This window comes from Filicampus tigris, chromosome 17 (genome assembly GCF_054856515.1).
Source record: "Filicampus tigris isolate MCC_2025a chromosome 17, RoL_Ftig_1.0, whole genome shotgun sequence".
Lineage (NCBI taxonomy): Eukaryota > Metazoa > Chordata > Actinopteri > Syngnathiformes > Syngnathidae > Filicampus > Filicampus tigris.
The window spans coordinates 5,297,716-5,314,696 of record NC_141233.1 but is presented as its reverse complement, the minus strand read 5'-3'; the positions used below and the strand labels follow the sequence as shown (position 1 = coordinate 5,314,696).

Genomic DNA, 16,981 nt, shown 5'->3' with positions numbered 1-16,981 from the left:
GTTATTGATGGCGGGAAAGCCCAGGGTATTGCATCAGACTTGGTCATGGAAGCTGGCTGGTTAGTGTACATTGCTGTGTCAAATAAAGATGGCGGTTGCTGATATAGCTGTGTTCAGTCAGGTGGATCCACATTCCTACAATTGCTCTTGCTTTGCGTCATGCTCACACGCACGAGAAACCCCCATGAGGTCTGAGAAACTAATTAACTTAGTTTTAATGAGATTTTTCCAATGGGTTATATTTATGGTGACTTGATACTGTTTGTGAATGTGTCAAAAATTACTCCCGTTTTTTTTTTTTTTTTAATACTTTTACTACTTCCTGACATCCAAATAACCTTTTAACATGAATCGGTTGATGCATGGTGAGAGAATAAGCAAGCCTAAGATTCAATGGAAAGGAGGGAGTTTTGAAAAAAGCTAATTCCACTGTGGATACTTGACCTTTATCATTTTTGGAGTACCGAGCATTGCCATGGCAACTGTATTCTCTGCTGCCATCTTAAGAGAGGGTTCATCTTTGTATTACCTCATCATCAGCCATTCAACGGTTGTTGCATTATTTCCAAAGGTCAATGCTATCTGTCTGAAAAACTGATCAAATAATTTAGGTGGGAGCAAGTTGAACAAAGGGGAAGATAAACAGAAAGGACAATGTTTGTTTTTTAAGGGCTTTTTGCGGGACCGCGCTGAGAGTAGAGATGATCGTTCTGATAGGCTGCTGCAGAAACAGAGCTACTTGCTCTCTATAATCTGTTACAGATTAGTGCAGTTCATTACACAGCTCACTGCACTTGAATCTAGAGCAAAAACACTCAAAATAATGCATGTTTAGCAGCTGGATTGCTCAATGTTTTTCTTTTTTGAACAGGTTTCAAGAGATATTAATGCTGTGCATTAAGAGTATGAGTTTCTCTTTCGCTTCCAGCTCAGTTTTCTTACAATTAACCAGTTCTACCTGTAATATTTTTCTGGTAGGTGAGTCTACAAATGTAGACTGCGTCCAAGAGAGACTCTCCACCATCTGGCGTAGGAATCCCCCCACGCAGGAGGCTGCTCGTATGCCCTAGCGAATTCACATACTTCTTCTGGCCTAATTACTGAAGAGTACAGATAAATTTGGGAGGGTATACTGATAAACACCGTGGTGACTGGATGTCTTGTTCCAGATACACTGTTCAACATTCATGGAGGGCAACAAGATGTCATCATCATCATCATCATCAGCCTGAATGCTGTGCAGCATATTTTCTTGCTTTGAGTCCTTTTGGGCATCAGTCTTTACAAAAATATCAAAGGTTAATAAAAGGAATGCAACATATGGAATGTGATCTTATCCCTGATTCTTCCCGTCTGGAGGTCGTTATCTTTGGAAAATGGAAAACTTAGTCAGAAAATGATCTCCTGGAAAAGAGGCAACAGTCACTCTGGCTTAACCAAAGAATGGAGGATGTTACAGCTACAAAAATGGGGATCAACTTAATATTTTCTTTCATTTTCACTTTCTGTTGATTTAGTGGCCATATAATGTCAGTTGAGAGAAAAGGAAATTTACCTTATGGGGCTTGGAGTTCAAGTGCCGATCACAAACAATACAGTCATTGTAATAATGGGCTGTGACTTGATGGATTTTTTTTTTTCTATTTGATGCACCACACGTGCATTGTGTTGCCTGGCAACCTGGTCAACTCTCAATTTGCACAATCTCATGAGCGCGGTATTCTGATTACATATCTTCTATTGGATTTATTAAATAGTGAATTCAAAAACTCACACTCCTTCAAAGTAGATTGAGCGCGAACGGGAGAATATGCCTCTCAACGCACAAGAAAACAAAGAAACAAGTCATTCGTCTTATCGTGCAAGATGGCATGAGGTGTGCGCATGAGCAGGGGGGTTAAATTAGGTGACTCGGGAAGGAATCTGCTCTCTGCCACAGTAAAGCATACGACGCACCTGCCCTATAGTATATTATATGTTCTTTGAAACAGGATGTCTTTCCACAGCTGACGAAGCAAAGCCATGCCTATGCTGAGAATAGCACGGACAACAGCATCGTAGTTAGGGAACCTGATTACCCATCTTTGTTGTTAACCTAAACACCCTCCCTTCAGACGACGATTTGCATGCTGCTACTAAAAATAATTTATTGCAGAGACGCCAGTGCAGAAGTCTTGAGGTCAGGTTATACAAGGTCAAGCTCGGAAAGATCACAGGCTGCCAGCTTTTTAAAAATCTTAGTCATGCCTCTGTTTCATTTTTCTGCAATCATGTTGCAATCCACAGCTGCGTTTTATCGGAAGACAGGAGCACCACCAAGCACAAAACATTGCACACACTGTATTGTAATGATTCTTGCAATACTCTATTCTATTTTTGGTTGGAGAGCCAGGGATCGGGAGAAGTGCAGTGTTGGCTTTTGTATACGGATGAAATAATATAAAATATATCAATTAAGGGTGTACCGAAAACCGATAATAATTTGAAAATCGGGTTTGATTTAACCTTACCAAAATGAACCGTCGATCTTTAAAATGTTTCGAAATAAGTATTTATTCGTCTTTTATGCAAGAGATGCACATCCCTAATACCTAAAACTAATGAATCTGTCTCCGTATAGTTTGAACCGGCCGATGGCCTGATCAAAAACGTATAAGTCTAAGAAAATAATGAAACGGTTTGCTGTTGCTAATGATTTGTTTTTCTTTGAATTTAATTAACTTGAATAGTTTGAACTTTGGAAATATTTGATCTAATGTTACATGTCAATAAACCCCTACCCTACTATGTGGAATAAAATCGTAATCCCACTCAATTGAACCAAATCGTATCGTCCCCCATATACATGGATATGCGTATTGAATTGTCTTTTATTGGAAAGATGCAGACCGCTAATACCCATCCATTTTCTATACCAAGTATCCTGTTAAGAATTGCGAGGAGCTGCCACCATTCACTATACTGTATATGAAAAACAGTAATGTATTCTTACGTTACAAATGTGTTTTCATTTAGTGACACACTCACCCTAGGGAAACGCATTTGAAGAGGTGTTCATGTCATTGTGGAATGAGAGCAATGCATACTATGGGAATTTCCTTCATTTCTGCAAAAGGGTGCTTGGGTTACAGAAACAGGTTTTAGATGCCTTCAAAGACCTTGCGGGTTGTCACACTACAAGCCTGTTACAACACTGCTCTTCATCCGTGTGGCTGATAGGAGCCGTCGGCTTTATTTAACCTCACGCAGATGCCTGCACAGCCATCTCGCTGTGTGTAGTGACATTAAAAGGAAAATTGTCCAATTATCACAGGCCACTGCTAATGATGTTTGCGTCAATTAAGGGAGCACTTCATTACTGGAGTGTTATTTCTGCCCAGCGATTAGGGCTGTCCATCAATCATATTAATCCAAATGTCTTTGTTTTATCTCTTTTCAAAATTGTTGAACAGTAGTCTTGTAATCGCATTGAAATTTTCCTCTCCTGTTTGCAGGCGTCGCACTTGACATCCAGAAGGATTACGAGGTATCAGACAGTGTGGTCGCCTTGTTGCAAACAGGTATGTGTCCTTCAGCCTAAACACATTGTCTTCATTGTGCCCACTACATTAGGCTTGGATAAGACAAAGGTGTTAGTACTGTATTTTGCTTTTGTAGTGGCAATTGCAACTGCCACTGCCTCAAGTGCTAAATAGAAAAAGTCTGGTGCAGAATATGTTGCAGAAAACAAAACACATTTGGTACGTGTCAATGCCGGGGTTTGGGTCCGGTTAGGTTCAGAGGGGAAAAAAAATGGGGTTTGTGTTACTGGAGCATGTGCACCATTCCCCATATTACTAGTCAGTGTTTCATTAGAACTGAGTGTTTTATAAAGGTCTTATTTGAAAGAAAATAGTTACATAATGTTGCTTTAATGGGTTGTTTTGGGAGTAGCATTGCCTCACTTAGCAGCAGCAGCAGCGGCGGCAGCAGTAGGGCAAGAAAGGAAAACACATTGGAAACTGGGAGTCAAAGCAGGCTGCTTCCTGAATAGTGACATGCATGCGCCCTTAATAAGTGTGCCCCATGGTTTAGGGCAGGGTTTCCTCCCATCCCGATCCTAATGAATCCACCTTTTTAGGGAGATACCATGCAAAGCCCTCTTATTAGAGGACAGGAGCCAGTCTTGTCTCAGCGTGGCCTCCGAGTCATTTCAACACCATCAGTTGGGTACACAAAGCTCCATTGAGGCCAAGCAGGCCAGCTTGCGTTTGTAAAAGAATACAGCCCAGTGTTTGCTCCCTTGCATGATGTTCCTGGGCTAACTGAGGGTGACCTGAATGGTGTCTTAAAGACAAAAATATCCTCCGGGAAAAAACACTTAAGCCACGTCAGTTATTTTTTCCAGTGAAAAAGCCATTTCATCACCTCCAAATCAAATGTTCACCCAATTCCATTTTAGAGTCCCGGTTTTCTTCCTTTTTTATTGCTTTGCTGCTTTGACAACTGACATTTTTCAAACCTTAGTCCAAGTTGAGTAAGGGTGAAAACCGCAACAACATATCGGCTCACTGCTTCACTAGCACATTTTGTACTCCAAAGTTTGGACGAAATCTTGACAAGAAACAGGAAACACGGGTAGGTTTTGACTCTTAATTCTGTTTGCATTGGACCATAATTGGGGTTATTGACACATCCACACTGGTGCACGCTCACTCACACACACTTCACATTCACATGAGTGCAGGGATGCCTGGTTTGCCCTCCACATCTCTGAAAGTCACCCAGCCGGCAGGGCTAAAAGTAGAGGACCCGTGTGTGTTGCCTGGCCTGTCTCGGCCTGTTGTGGCTCAGACTCAGCGCTTGGCCCCTGATCCCCAGACGACCTTTTCTCACAACAGACTGAGGAATGCTGGATGTCAAGGCTGTGATCTGTGGGGGCTGGTGGGCACAGGCCGGGAGCCTAGGTGTGAAGGGGCGTTTACGGGGTGATACGTAATGAGTGTGGTTGGATGGCTGACTCTCAGTGTGTGTGTGTGTGTGTGTGTGTATATACAGACTGTATCTGTATATGTTTACAGTATTCTCATGTCCGTCTGGTTTACTGCCCCCCTCCCCACCCAACTTCCATCCCCTGGGAGAACAATCCCAGTCTCTGTAAGCACCTGCGGGCCAGAGCTGCTCTGCCTTCTTTCCTTGCTCACTGACTGTCGTGGCAGCTTCCGCCCACCGTGGACCACAAACTACCAGCGGAGGTGTTCGACAGGCAGTAGGCGGTGTCTCTCTTTCTCTGTTGCCCCATCACCCTCACACTTTTAAGAACCCGCCGAGCTCCAGAAACCTGAATGCGAACACTTTGTGGCGGAAAGAAAGAAAACATTACAGACGTTCATTTGAAAAATATGCATTTACGTCACTAATTTGAGGTATGTAGTCGGAACCTTGGCTTCGGCATCTCAGAGCTTCCTACTTTAAAGAATGAAAGATATACACTGAAGGAAGTGGGGTCTGGACAATGTACATAAGAACAATTAAAAAAGAAAATAAAAGGGAAGAAGTGTACTCAAGTTCAGTTCGGCAGTAGTGATAGCCTAGTAAGTGCAAAAAAAAAGGATATAATTGGCAAAGATTGATAGTTATTGCAGATTATTGCACAGTGTAAACATTCACATAAGAGGGATTACAAAAGAAAAATAGTGCACAGCATGGTTAACAGATTGTGATCTGATGTGCATGTGGGTAAAAGCTGTTTAATGGTCTTTTTATTTTTGCTGCGATGTTCTTGTAGCATCTGCGGGATGGAAGAAGTTTTAAAAGTATGTTGTGGATGTGTGCTGCCTCTAATAATGTTCTGGACCCCCTTTGTGGCCTGGCTGTCATATATGTGGCGTAGTGGTGTGAAGTCTATTCCACAGAGGTTTTGTGCAGTTTTTCCAAGTGTATTTGCTTCGCTCTTCATCTCTTAAGGGTTTCAAAGAGCCCCAGAGTTGACAAACATTAGCAACATCTCTTGATCTAAATCCCCCAACCGGGCAAGGAAAAAGAAGAAATCTTGAGAAGGGACCACAGATCCAGGTTGACCAGGCTGCAATGGATGCTGATTGGGCAACATTTAACACTGGCCCTATTTTCGTAGACAGTTGCATGTGCGCTCGGTGTAAAAATCTTCATCTTCATTGTCATGCCAAGGAAAGTCTAGTTTACCGTGTTTGGGAATTTGCCACACCACGTTGCGCTTTGCTGGGCGTTGCAACAGACCAAGGCCTTTATTTATTCATTTTTTTACACGACCCCGGCGCACCCGACAATTTGGTGACAAAAAGTAGACTAGAATTTAGACCAGCTAAAAGCAGGTCTAAGTTGTGGTGCAGGAGACAACCGCATGGGGTCTGAATCATTATAGGAATCAATTCATTGAATGCATTATTATTACTATTATTATTATTATTATTACTATCATCATTTAAAAAAATATTTTGAACTCACCCCCCTGACCCTGACACAACTATGAGTGTGTGTGTGTGTGTGTGGGGGGGGGGGGGGTTGTCACACACGGACGCACGATACGGCGTAGAAGGCAAGTGCCCAAGTGTCTCCAAGTACCCACTCTACAGTGGCAAGGGATGGCATTCCCCAAACACCCCCTTCTACCTGCACCCTTCTTGGAAATTACCAAAAGAGAGAAAACGTTACCCATGCGCTAAGCCAATTTTTTTAGACTTGCGCCAGGCTTGAAAGTAGGACCCATGTATGGAGCTATACAATGTTAAATAAAACAAAATGAGAGTCTATTTAAAGAGATGATGCAGGTAAATGCCTTCAGGAAAGTAGTTCTCCCGCAAGACCTGGGCCTGGTTGGTCGATGCAGAATCCTCCTTAGTAACGCCTCAGGGGAAGTAGTCTGCTTCAGATCTTGTCAGGGTCGGTCGGTGCTGAATCCATACAGCATCAGCCTCAGATTCAATCATCACCACCTAGCCCCCCATTCCAAGCAGGAAAGGAGAGTGGTAGAGAGGGGAAGTGGCAGTAAAACAGGCATACGTATAGGTTAACAAAATGCCAGTTTATGAAAACAAGTCTCACGTCAGGATTTAAACATTTCTACCGAGTAATCAGCTCTATCTTCCGTTGGAAGGGCATTCCGAGTATTGGAGTTGGAATTATTAATTATATGTTATTCTAGTCTATTCTATGAATCGGAATGTGTCTTCAGCACTAGTGAATAAGGAGGCTGTAGTTTCTAGGGTCTTGGCTTTGGGACTGAGGGAAATTGAGACTGGTTGCTGCAGGATGGAGAGAGGGCTGTTCAGTTCCGAAGCATTGCCAAAGTGCCCTTGAGCGAGACACCAAATCCTCAACTGTAATTGAGTGCAACAAAGACAGGCGTCCCCCATCGCTACTAGATCGCTCCTCCAAGTGAAAAAAAGCATTTCCCCTTGAGGATCACTAGCAAGTACACACATTTAAAAAGGATTGCCATAGCTGTCTACACCAATGCAGTGAGATGATCCCCTGAGTATCCACATCTTTGCAGTCCCCGTTATTTGTTATTCGGCCAAAGTACCCACTTCAAAAACAGCTTAGACAAAACCTATTGACAACAGATATGCGGGCATTTCTAATTTGCATGTGTGTTTGCAATCATTGCCTTGTGAGAGGGTGAGCTGTGCAAAGCTGTCAGTTAACAACGTGATGTTTAAGCCTGGAGCTCCCAGGCCCATCCATCACAATGCCGCAGAGATGCTCTCACCTGAGCCCACCGGACTTGTCAGACAACAGCGCAACCTCTTAGCTCTCCCGCTGCTAATGGCAGGTCTGCTTGAATGGCCCTCCGGCTGCCTGAGGTGAGTGACGCTCTCACACAGCTGTGAACTGGACCAGTCCCGAGTGTTGTGGAGGGCAGGAAAGGTTCACGGAAACGCTTGTTCACCTGGATGATATTAGTTTGGTTAGGAGCGTTTTTAACCTAAATCGACTTAGACAATCGAGGGGGGTCTTTGTACACAAAGCCTGAGGTTTTGCATTAGGTGCTTTGAGGCAAATCAGAAATAAAGTCTTGATAGGATTAATTCTATGTCATAATGTAAGCCGGCGATGTAATTATCCTCAACTGTCGGAGCATGGAAGCAATATGGGGGTCAGCTATGCTTGATGTGAAGAGGCCTAATGAGGAGCCGCTGCTCAAAACAGCTCACGTACTATCTGTGCCCCATTCTGTGTGTGGCTGCCCACCTTGTCTGTAATGTGATACAACCAACATGCACGCTCATTTACACACACACACACACACCACATGACATGACAGCCCTGCGCTCATAACATGGTGTCAGTCTGTCATTGGGATGCTATGTGAGCTTAAGGAATGAGGCCACAGGTGCTGCGGGAGATTCACGACTTGAGCTCTGCCAAAATATCAAGATATAGGCGCCGTTTGGAGTCTGTTTTTTAAGTGAAAATGGATTGATGGTAATGACTTATTAAACCTTTAGTTAGCCTGAGTTTTTTTGAAGTAAATATTCACTTTTGATATTAATATTTTAAAAGGTTGTAGCTTGAAGATGGTTAGAGATAAAGGCATACAGTAAATGCTGCTTGGTGAAATTTGCTACGATGGTAATTAAAGGGTTAATTTAAAAAAAAAACAACATATAATGACAAAAGAAAGTCGGAATATATTTTCAAATAACACCTGCAGGGGTAAGGGCTGATGCAGTATGAATGCTCATCCATACACATTTGACGATATGTCATTCAAAGGTGGGGGAGAGTGCTTGGGAGACTACCAACAATTGTTCGTGAATGTGAGAAGTTGTTTAGAGTAACAGTGCTACTTTTATATTTGACTTGAATTTAATCCCGTCTGAAACATGAGGCATAAAGTGGATGTTTCGTAGGAATTCATTCACGCAGACGGTTCAATTGTTACGCACTACAATGACGTGACATGATCTTTAGCAGACTCCATGAAACGAGGAGAGCGAGGAGCCTCGTCTCATTCCTCCAAAATATTTCTACCTCCTCGCCTTACTCCTCTGTCATTCTGAATTGAGCCACTACACACGGGACTAGATTTACCTCCGTAAATACTGTGCCACGTGACATTGTTTTTTTGTGCATGATGCCGTGCTTTGTGCACATGCGTGTCACTTCATGGACGCATTCAATTTCCATTAGAAGCCCCTTTTTTTTTTGTAATGTGAACGATTCCATGAAAAGATTCAACACAAAATCAAAATGGCAGTGTGAACGTTTGTATCTCAGCTCTGGCTTCCTGTGCGAAGTTCGAATGCTCTCACCATGCTTGCGTTCCTAAAACATGCATGCTAGCTTAATTAAAGACTCTATATTGTTCATAGGTGTTCATATCCAGGGTGTACCCCGCCCTTTCAATGTCACCCTTGACCCTGATGTGGACAAGTGGTACAAAGAAATATTGTCTGGCTGTAGTCTTTCTGTAACACACACACATATACAAAAAAAACAGTTTTTATCAACTGTGTACCTACCCAAAAGTTTACCTGCTGTGTTGGTAAACTAGCTAATGTGAAGTAAAGCTAGCTAAATAAAAATGTGATGCGTAGCATCTTCTGGTTTCTTTCTTTGCAGTGGAAAGTCAAGCTATCAGTGCTTGATCAGCTGTTTTGACCACTCACTGCTGCTTCTATTTTGTCTCTTGCCCTAATCACTATCCCTTGGTATTGCTCTCCCTCTCTCTCTATCAGCAGTTTGACAGCTGTTGCTGCCTTGTTGTCACGCCACTGGTACCTAAGAAGAGTTTGAGAGATGCAGGGATGAAGGCAAATGGAGCGTAGAAGAACGATGCACCTGTGGTCGGTTCATGCGCGGCAGCGGATTTTAATCTTCTGCATTATTTATTCCCATACCCCAATAATTGCGCTGTGGCAGCATTCAATGCGCGGGGACCGGAATAGAACGATGACCCGATGATTCACCGACATCACCCTGCATGTATGTGCCTCTATATCCGGAATATTTTTATAGACCATGTCTCGCATGAGGGCAGCTGTTGGCCATGATTGGAACGTCGTTCCCTTTCACTTTGTGTCGACAAACCAATAACACTGCTGGTGAGTGACCATCCAGCTGTGATTCTGAAGTCAGTTGACATACAAGAGCGGGGAAAATGTTCAAACACTACAGAGGAAGGCCACAGCCGAGATAGAAAGCCTGAAACCAAATGTGCTAATCACTTTGCGGCCCCAAGCAGTTTATTTTTGTCTTTTTTTCTTTTTTTTTTTTTTTTTTAATAACTGATCGATTCCCTCCTGGCACTGGGACATCAATTAGAAACAAACACACACACATGAACACATCGTTAATCATGGCCTTGACTTTTATAGTGCACATGCAGCCAGCGATGGTCAAAGATAGGACTGTTGCTCATCAAGTGTATGATAGTGTGTGTGCGTGTTTGGGTGAGTGTGCGCGTGTGCTTCATAACCCATTAGCGTAACAACGGATTGCACAAATTCAGACAAGCAGGGTCGACTGTAGTCATTATGCCGGCTGCTCAAGTGTGTAGTACTGGGACTAATCTTGCGGGGTAGGGGGCTAACCCCTCCCGCTGCACTTATATGCTCAGCTCCATTTTTTTCATTCTTTGCCAAGCAACCCTGCAAAAAACGCCGTTTTTGTCGTTCCTCTAGCCTTGAATAGCAGTCTGGACCCGAAGTGAATCTCACATCCTGCGAGCAGCTTTTTTTCTTTATTCTTAGCACATGTGTGTTTGCTCCTAGTATGTGCTGCTAATAAGCAAAAGATGATGTTGCAGTACACTCTTGCCAGACGCTGTTCTTTTTGTAGCGGCGTGTAATTCTCCCCAGCTGCAGCTCTCACACCGAGCAGGTAGTCGGGATCGAGCGCAGCTGTGACATACACCGCCTATCAGCTCGGAGAGGGGGGTTAGATTGGATACAATAAAAAAGGGTTTAAGGAGTTTGAGTGCATTTGACTGCGGCTTCTGTCGGAATTAACTCTTCAGATCCAGGCGAGAGGGAGCTGCAGAGGTATTTCCCAGGCTTCGTGTGGAGTTCAACAGATTGGTAATCCAACACCGGTCAAGACTGAGCAGAGGGGGGGGGGGGGTTGAGGGGTAAATTTGTGGTAATCAGAAATTTGAAGAATGCAGGAATACATGGGGCGCCACATGAAGGGGAATCCCGAAGGCAGAAGCCTGATATGTGTGAATGTCCAAATGGAAGTGTCACAGCCGCCACAGGCAGTCCCATTAATCATTAGAGGAAGAAACATACTCCCAGCTGTACACTTGACACAACACAGTGCACAGAGCAGCTTTTGTTAATATGATATATCGTAGCGCTCGCATGTCAAGTATACGGACAGACGAGAATAAAACATTGCTCAAAATCATTTGGAGTCACTTTATGATATACTCTGAAAAGGCAGAGAGAGGCACCACAGTGGCTTTTATGAGGCCCCAGACCCAAAATAAACAGCGTTACATTTACACACCCTTCAGTCAAGCTACCTCTCACAACCACAGTAGCAGGAAACCTTCTCGGCTATTTTGATTTCATTGAAAATAGCAGACTATATAAAGTTGCCTTATTTATACTTCCATCTGGAACTATCCACACACAAACAAGCATTCAAGCACACATTCACACCAAGGACAATTTAGTGTCTTCAATGAAGTGATTGTCGCTCGTGGTACAGTACAGGTTGTGTTTCTCAAATTTAGCAAAGTGTCCGCAGAATGCAGGATTTCAATTTCTGCTAAAATGTATATTCAGAACATCCCTTTGTTGGCACAGTATTGATCGGGTGATAATAAGTGTTCTTTTCACGTCCTGTGTAAAAGTTAACAGTCTTACATAGCGTCTCCATGGTTACAAGCAAATGTCGGCCAGAATAGCAAGAGTGGAATTTCACTAGTTCCATTGACTGTGTGACATGTACAGCAAGAATGAAAGTCTTTTTAATTCGATTCTATAATCAGCATTTTTTTTCATTCATCAGAGATGGGATATTTTTCCCCCCAGTGCAAAGGGCTCACATGCATAAGAATTACCATTCAATGACAGCACAAACCTACTGAAAAGCAAAGCAACATTAAGTACAAGAACTCTTTTTTTTTTTTTCCATAAAAATCAACTCAGTCAAAATTGTAATATTATTCAAGCACTATGTAGCCGTATAAAATTATTAGGCCACTAATGTTGTAACCCAGTGCAAGCACTAAGCCATGTCTTCCATCTAGTGGTGAATGGTTATATTACAACTTAAAACTATACAGTGGGCCCCCTCTATTCCTTGGGGGACAGGGGCCGAGCTAGCGAGCGAAGATCTGCTCATAATTAATGGCCATTAAAATTCATTGGAAAAAAATGTTTTTGTAAACCCAAAATATTCTATGAAAAAGCGCAGATAAACCTTCATTTCCATGAAAAACGGGGTGATTGTGATTGCCAAATAACAAATATATATATATATATTTATATATATATATATATATACAGAGAGAGAGAGAGAGAGAGAGAGAGAGAGAGAGAGATGTATATATATATATATATATATATATATATATATATATATATATATATATATAGTAGGGGCCTAAATTAATCACATGAAGAACAATCACATTCATCGTCGCCATGCATCCGTGCTTTACATTTAAGTAAATAAATTAATAAACACTACACGAGTGAGAGCAGAGTCACACATCTCATTTTAGAGACAGAACAGACATAATGTACATCATTTTCCCTTCATACAAACAACCTCCGCTGCCACAAGCTGATAACCTTGTAATGACTGCAAGTGTGGAAGGCTGCAGTACTCATGGAAGAATTTGTGATGGGATAAGCACTGACACAGAAACAGGCTGTGAACAAGACAATGTGGCTAAAAATGGGGCTGATTGACACCGTCTAGCCTGCAGACATGCACAGACCTGCAGATTATTGCATGTGTCCCTCTTTGCTCCTCACATTGTGTCTCTCACTGGCCTAAACGGTCAATTTCCTTCAGCTGTCCACCCTTGGTTTGACTGTCCTGCCTGTCAGGTTACGCAGCTGAAAGATCCACGGTGCTTTCAATTACCGTGGGAGAAACTCCTCCCTTTTCTTGTGAAACAGCTAAGATGAAAAGTTCTGCAGGCGCGACCGGAATTATTATTTTACTCATCCTTTTTCGCAGCATATATAGAAGTGTACTTAAGAGGGGAAGTCAATCCAAACATATTTTTTCAAGACTATGTTCTATGTAAGCCCACTAAATTGAAACACGGCATTCTGATAAATATTGCGTTTGTGGAATAAGAGTTAATCCACCCGTTTATAGCCATCTCAGGGGGCGGCCATTTTGTCACTTCTGTCGACTGAAAATGACATCACAGTTGGTCAGGGCTCAGGCAACGACCAATCACAGCTCACCTGTTTTCTGAAGATGAGCCGTGATGGGTCGCTAACTGAGCCATGAGCATTTGTGATGTCATTTGCAGTCGACAGAGGACAAAATGGCCACCCTCTGAGATGGCTAAAAACAAGTGGATTTTGCTGCTTAACTCATATTCCACAAACACAAAATGCTGTGTTTCAACTAGTGGGCCTGCATAGAACATATTCATGAAAAAAAATATGTTTGGGTTGACTTCCTATTTAATTAACACACAAAATAATTGCCACTTAGGCCTCTATAAGTAAATTCTTTAAGCTCCACTGTTGGTGGTGGTTTGTCTGTTAGTCACTTTGTGTTACTTTAGAACGGCCCTACTGATTTCCATTAAACTAAACTGGATAGGTGGCATGTGCCTAGCAGGGACCCATTGAATGTTGCTGTGGTTATAAACAATGGAGTGATTTTTTTTTTTTTTTCATCGCCACACTCTTTTCTCTCAATAATCTCTCCACCCTTGATTTCAAATGCTATACTCTCACTCACGTTACCACACTGTCCAACATACGGTATGGACTACATCTTTGCATAGTTCGATGCAGCTCCTTGTAGCAAGGAAGAAAGCATGATCACTACATATTTTGCACTTTTTGCCATTTCAGTTGTAGTAACTATTCTTTTGTTGAGTCCAGCTGTGGTATTCTCCTTTCTAGAGAATCAAATGTGTATCTGAAGCAGTTTCACCAACTGTGATAGAAACACCACATAAAAGCGGCTGAGCAGAAACACTTAAAGCTCAAACAAATCTTTTTGACTTCAAAGGTCTGTTTGGGAATGGGAAAGCGGCATAATGCTGTCCCTTTGTGTTTGCTATAGTTACACTTTCCCCCCCCCCCCAACTAAATCTCTGCCTTTTAGGGCAAGCACAAGCTCTCCTTTTAAAATATTCTTTTTGAAAACGTTGAGTATCGCACAACCGCATGTTTAGCTTCACAGGTGCTGTCTTCAGGTGAGTCTCATGTTTCACAGGCAAATGCGTTTGCACACGGCTTGGTGAATAAACAGAACACGCCTAAACACTGTCATATAAACAGAATTGTGTCTGTTTGTCCTCCTAGATGCTCTATTCACGGTGGCTTGTATTCATAGGGATGAGTCACCTCATGAGGTTTTGTTGAGCTGCTGACCAGTCAAAGCAAGTACAGGACTGTATTTTTAATCTTTCTGTATGTAAACGTCTCTCTGTGTGTTTAAAAGAGTCAATTAAAAGCAATTGAATTTGTAAGTATGGACTGTGTCATAGAAGGACTCAAATAATAATTTATTAATAATTCAAGAATGTGGCTACAATACAAATGTGTAATGAAAATGAAAAACGGACTTGGTTTTATAATGATGGGACAAACTAAAAAAGAAAATTGTTTTTCTCTTAATATTAAGGTGAAATAATGACTGACTCCATGTGTTCCCGTTATATTGATTATTGTGTCCATGTCCTCTAGCACAGTCATTTTGTTTGGCATGGAATGTTCTACAATGGTTGTAAGTGATGCATTTTACCGGCTCGCATCCATGACAAGCGTGCATGTTATTTGGACTTTGAGGTGCGTTATCAGAACAGGTGTGACACCGATATTTGTTTGCCTCACTTGATTTATCATCTGTCAGTCACTGAGCACAGGGGAATTTTTCTACCAAGCTACACAAGAAGAACGAGGCTGCTCATTGAATTATTTGGAGCCTTTTTTTAATACCCGGAAACTGTTTAATTTTAAATTTATGTTCATTAGATGTAGCTGTATGATATGTCGTATATCCTGTCATTTGAATTTAGCATAACCTTTCTGACATAGCTGCGTCAACTTCAAATTTGTTTGCATACAGAGTCAGTTAAAGCGGAAATCAACCCAAACATATTTTTTTCAAGAATATGTTCTCAACAGGCCCACTAGTTGAAACACGGCAATCTGATTAATATTCGTTTGTGGAATATGAGTTAAGCAGTGGTTTTAGCCATCTCAGGGGGGCAGCCATTTTGTCATTTCTGTCGACTGAAAATGATATCACAACTACTCCGGGCTCAGGTGATGACCAATCACGACTCAGCTTCAGAAAACAGGTGAGCCGTAATTGGTTGTTACCTGAGCCCTGAGTAGTTGTGATGTCATTTTCAGTCGACAGAAATGACAAAATGGCCGCCCCCGGAGATGGCTAAAAAGGGGTGGATAAACTCTTATTCCACAAACGCAATGTTAATCAGAATGCCTTGTTTCAACTCGTGGGCTTGCATAGAACATATTCCTGAAAAAATATGTTTGGGTTGACTTCCCCTTTAAGTGTAGAGTAACATGTTTTTACGTGTGTAAAAAAAAAAAAAAAAAAAGGAATCGAGGGCATTTTCCCCAACATGAGATTATCACAATAGTTTTTCTCTCTTCTGACAAGCAGCATAAACATCCACACAACTGTTTGGGTTGTACAACCACAACTGCATTGCAAGTTTACTATTTTTACTTCAGATTGCTGATCTTTCTGGTCTTATCTCCGAAAGCTTTGTTAAGATCAAACAAACATGTAGATGTGTCCCGTTAGATTGAGTAAACAGGAAGGCAATGGTGGACAACGTGGAATGTGGCTTGTGCGGATGGGCAGCATTTTATGCATGTTGCCTGCCTTAGGGTGGCTTATTGGATGTCACACTGCAAATTTCCACTGTACATTTCCATTGAGAGAATGTCAATATTATTTAGACATGGCCATTTTTTTAACATGTGTGGTTAAAATAATTCATCTGCTTAGTCTGACAGTGATAAGTTATTTTATTTCAAAATAACCGCACTGTGACAATGAGCATGTTGGATTCAGGTACACGTGCTGAAAACCAACCAAAATCAACACTGGAGCAGTCAGCGTTGTTCGATTCCTCTTTCAAGGCACACAATTTAGAGGATTTGTATTTTGCTTTGAAATCAGAGCACAAAACGGCTAACAAGGTTAACACTGAATAATTGTGAGCTCGATGTCAAGGTGCCTGCATCTGCTCTGACGTGCAGCGAGGTGATAATGAGCCGCTACAAATATCTTATCTAATCATCTCATCAACAAATCACAAAGTCACAGGAAATAAAGACACAAAGGGTGATATGACGCCTTGCTAATGATTTCAAATCAGCCCATAAATGATAAGATGTGTGTTTTTGACAAGCTGCTAAACAGGGACTGATGCTCACTGGCCCCTATTAAAACCTCACACGGAACAGCTGTTATGTGTGTGTGTGTGTGCGTGTGTGTGTGTGTGTGTGTGTGTGTATCAAATGGTAAAGCTGGTTGGAATCATTTAGTATTACACAATCACATTTTCATGATGTTGGAGACTGACAAGTGGGAAGAGAAGCAAGAAATTAGAGTCAACAACAAGGACGTGGAATCTTGGGAATGCCTGCTGCTAACACATTTCATTAAAAATGCTCATTTATTTTAACACAGCGGTACCTTGACTTTCGTTCTGCGTTGTGAGCCTGACGTCACTCAGTAGACCACGCCCGTTAACGGCACACACACATCAACACTCACTGCGGTGTTTGTATGTGACTTTCAGCCTGATTACACTTCGTAAAAGCAG

General features: G+C 42.0%; 1 protein-coding gene across 1 annotated transcript in view; it reads left to right on the top strand.

Annotated features, from left to right (window-relative positions):
* Window positions 1-16,981, top strand: part of spns2 (SPNS lysolipid transporter 2, sphingosine-1-phosphate) — a 60,984-nt gene that overhangs the window by 15,202 nt on the left and 28,801 nt on the right. The window contains exon 2 of the mRNA XM_086012895.1: window positions 3,495-3,560. Within this exon, the coding sequence (XP_085869021.1) occupies window positions 3,495-3,560 (66 nt within the window). The remainder of the gene's footprint in view (window positions 1-3,494; window positions 3,561-16,981) is intronic.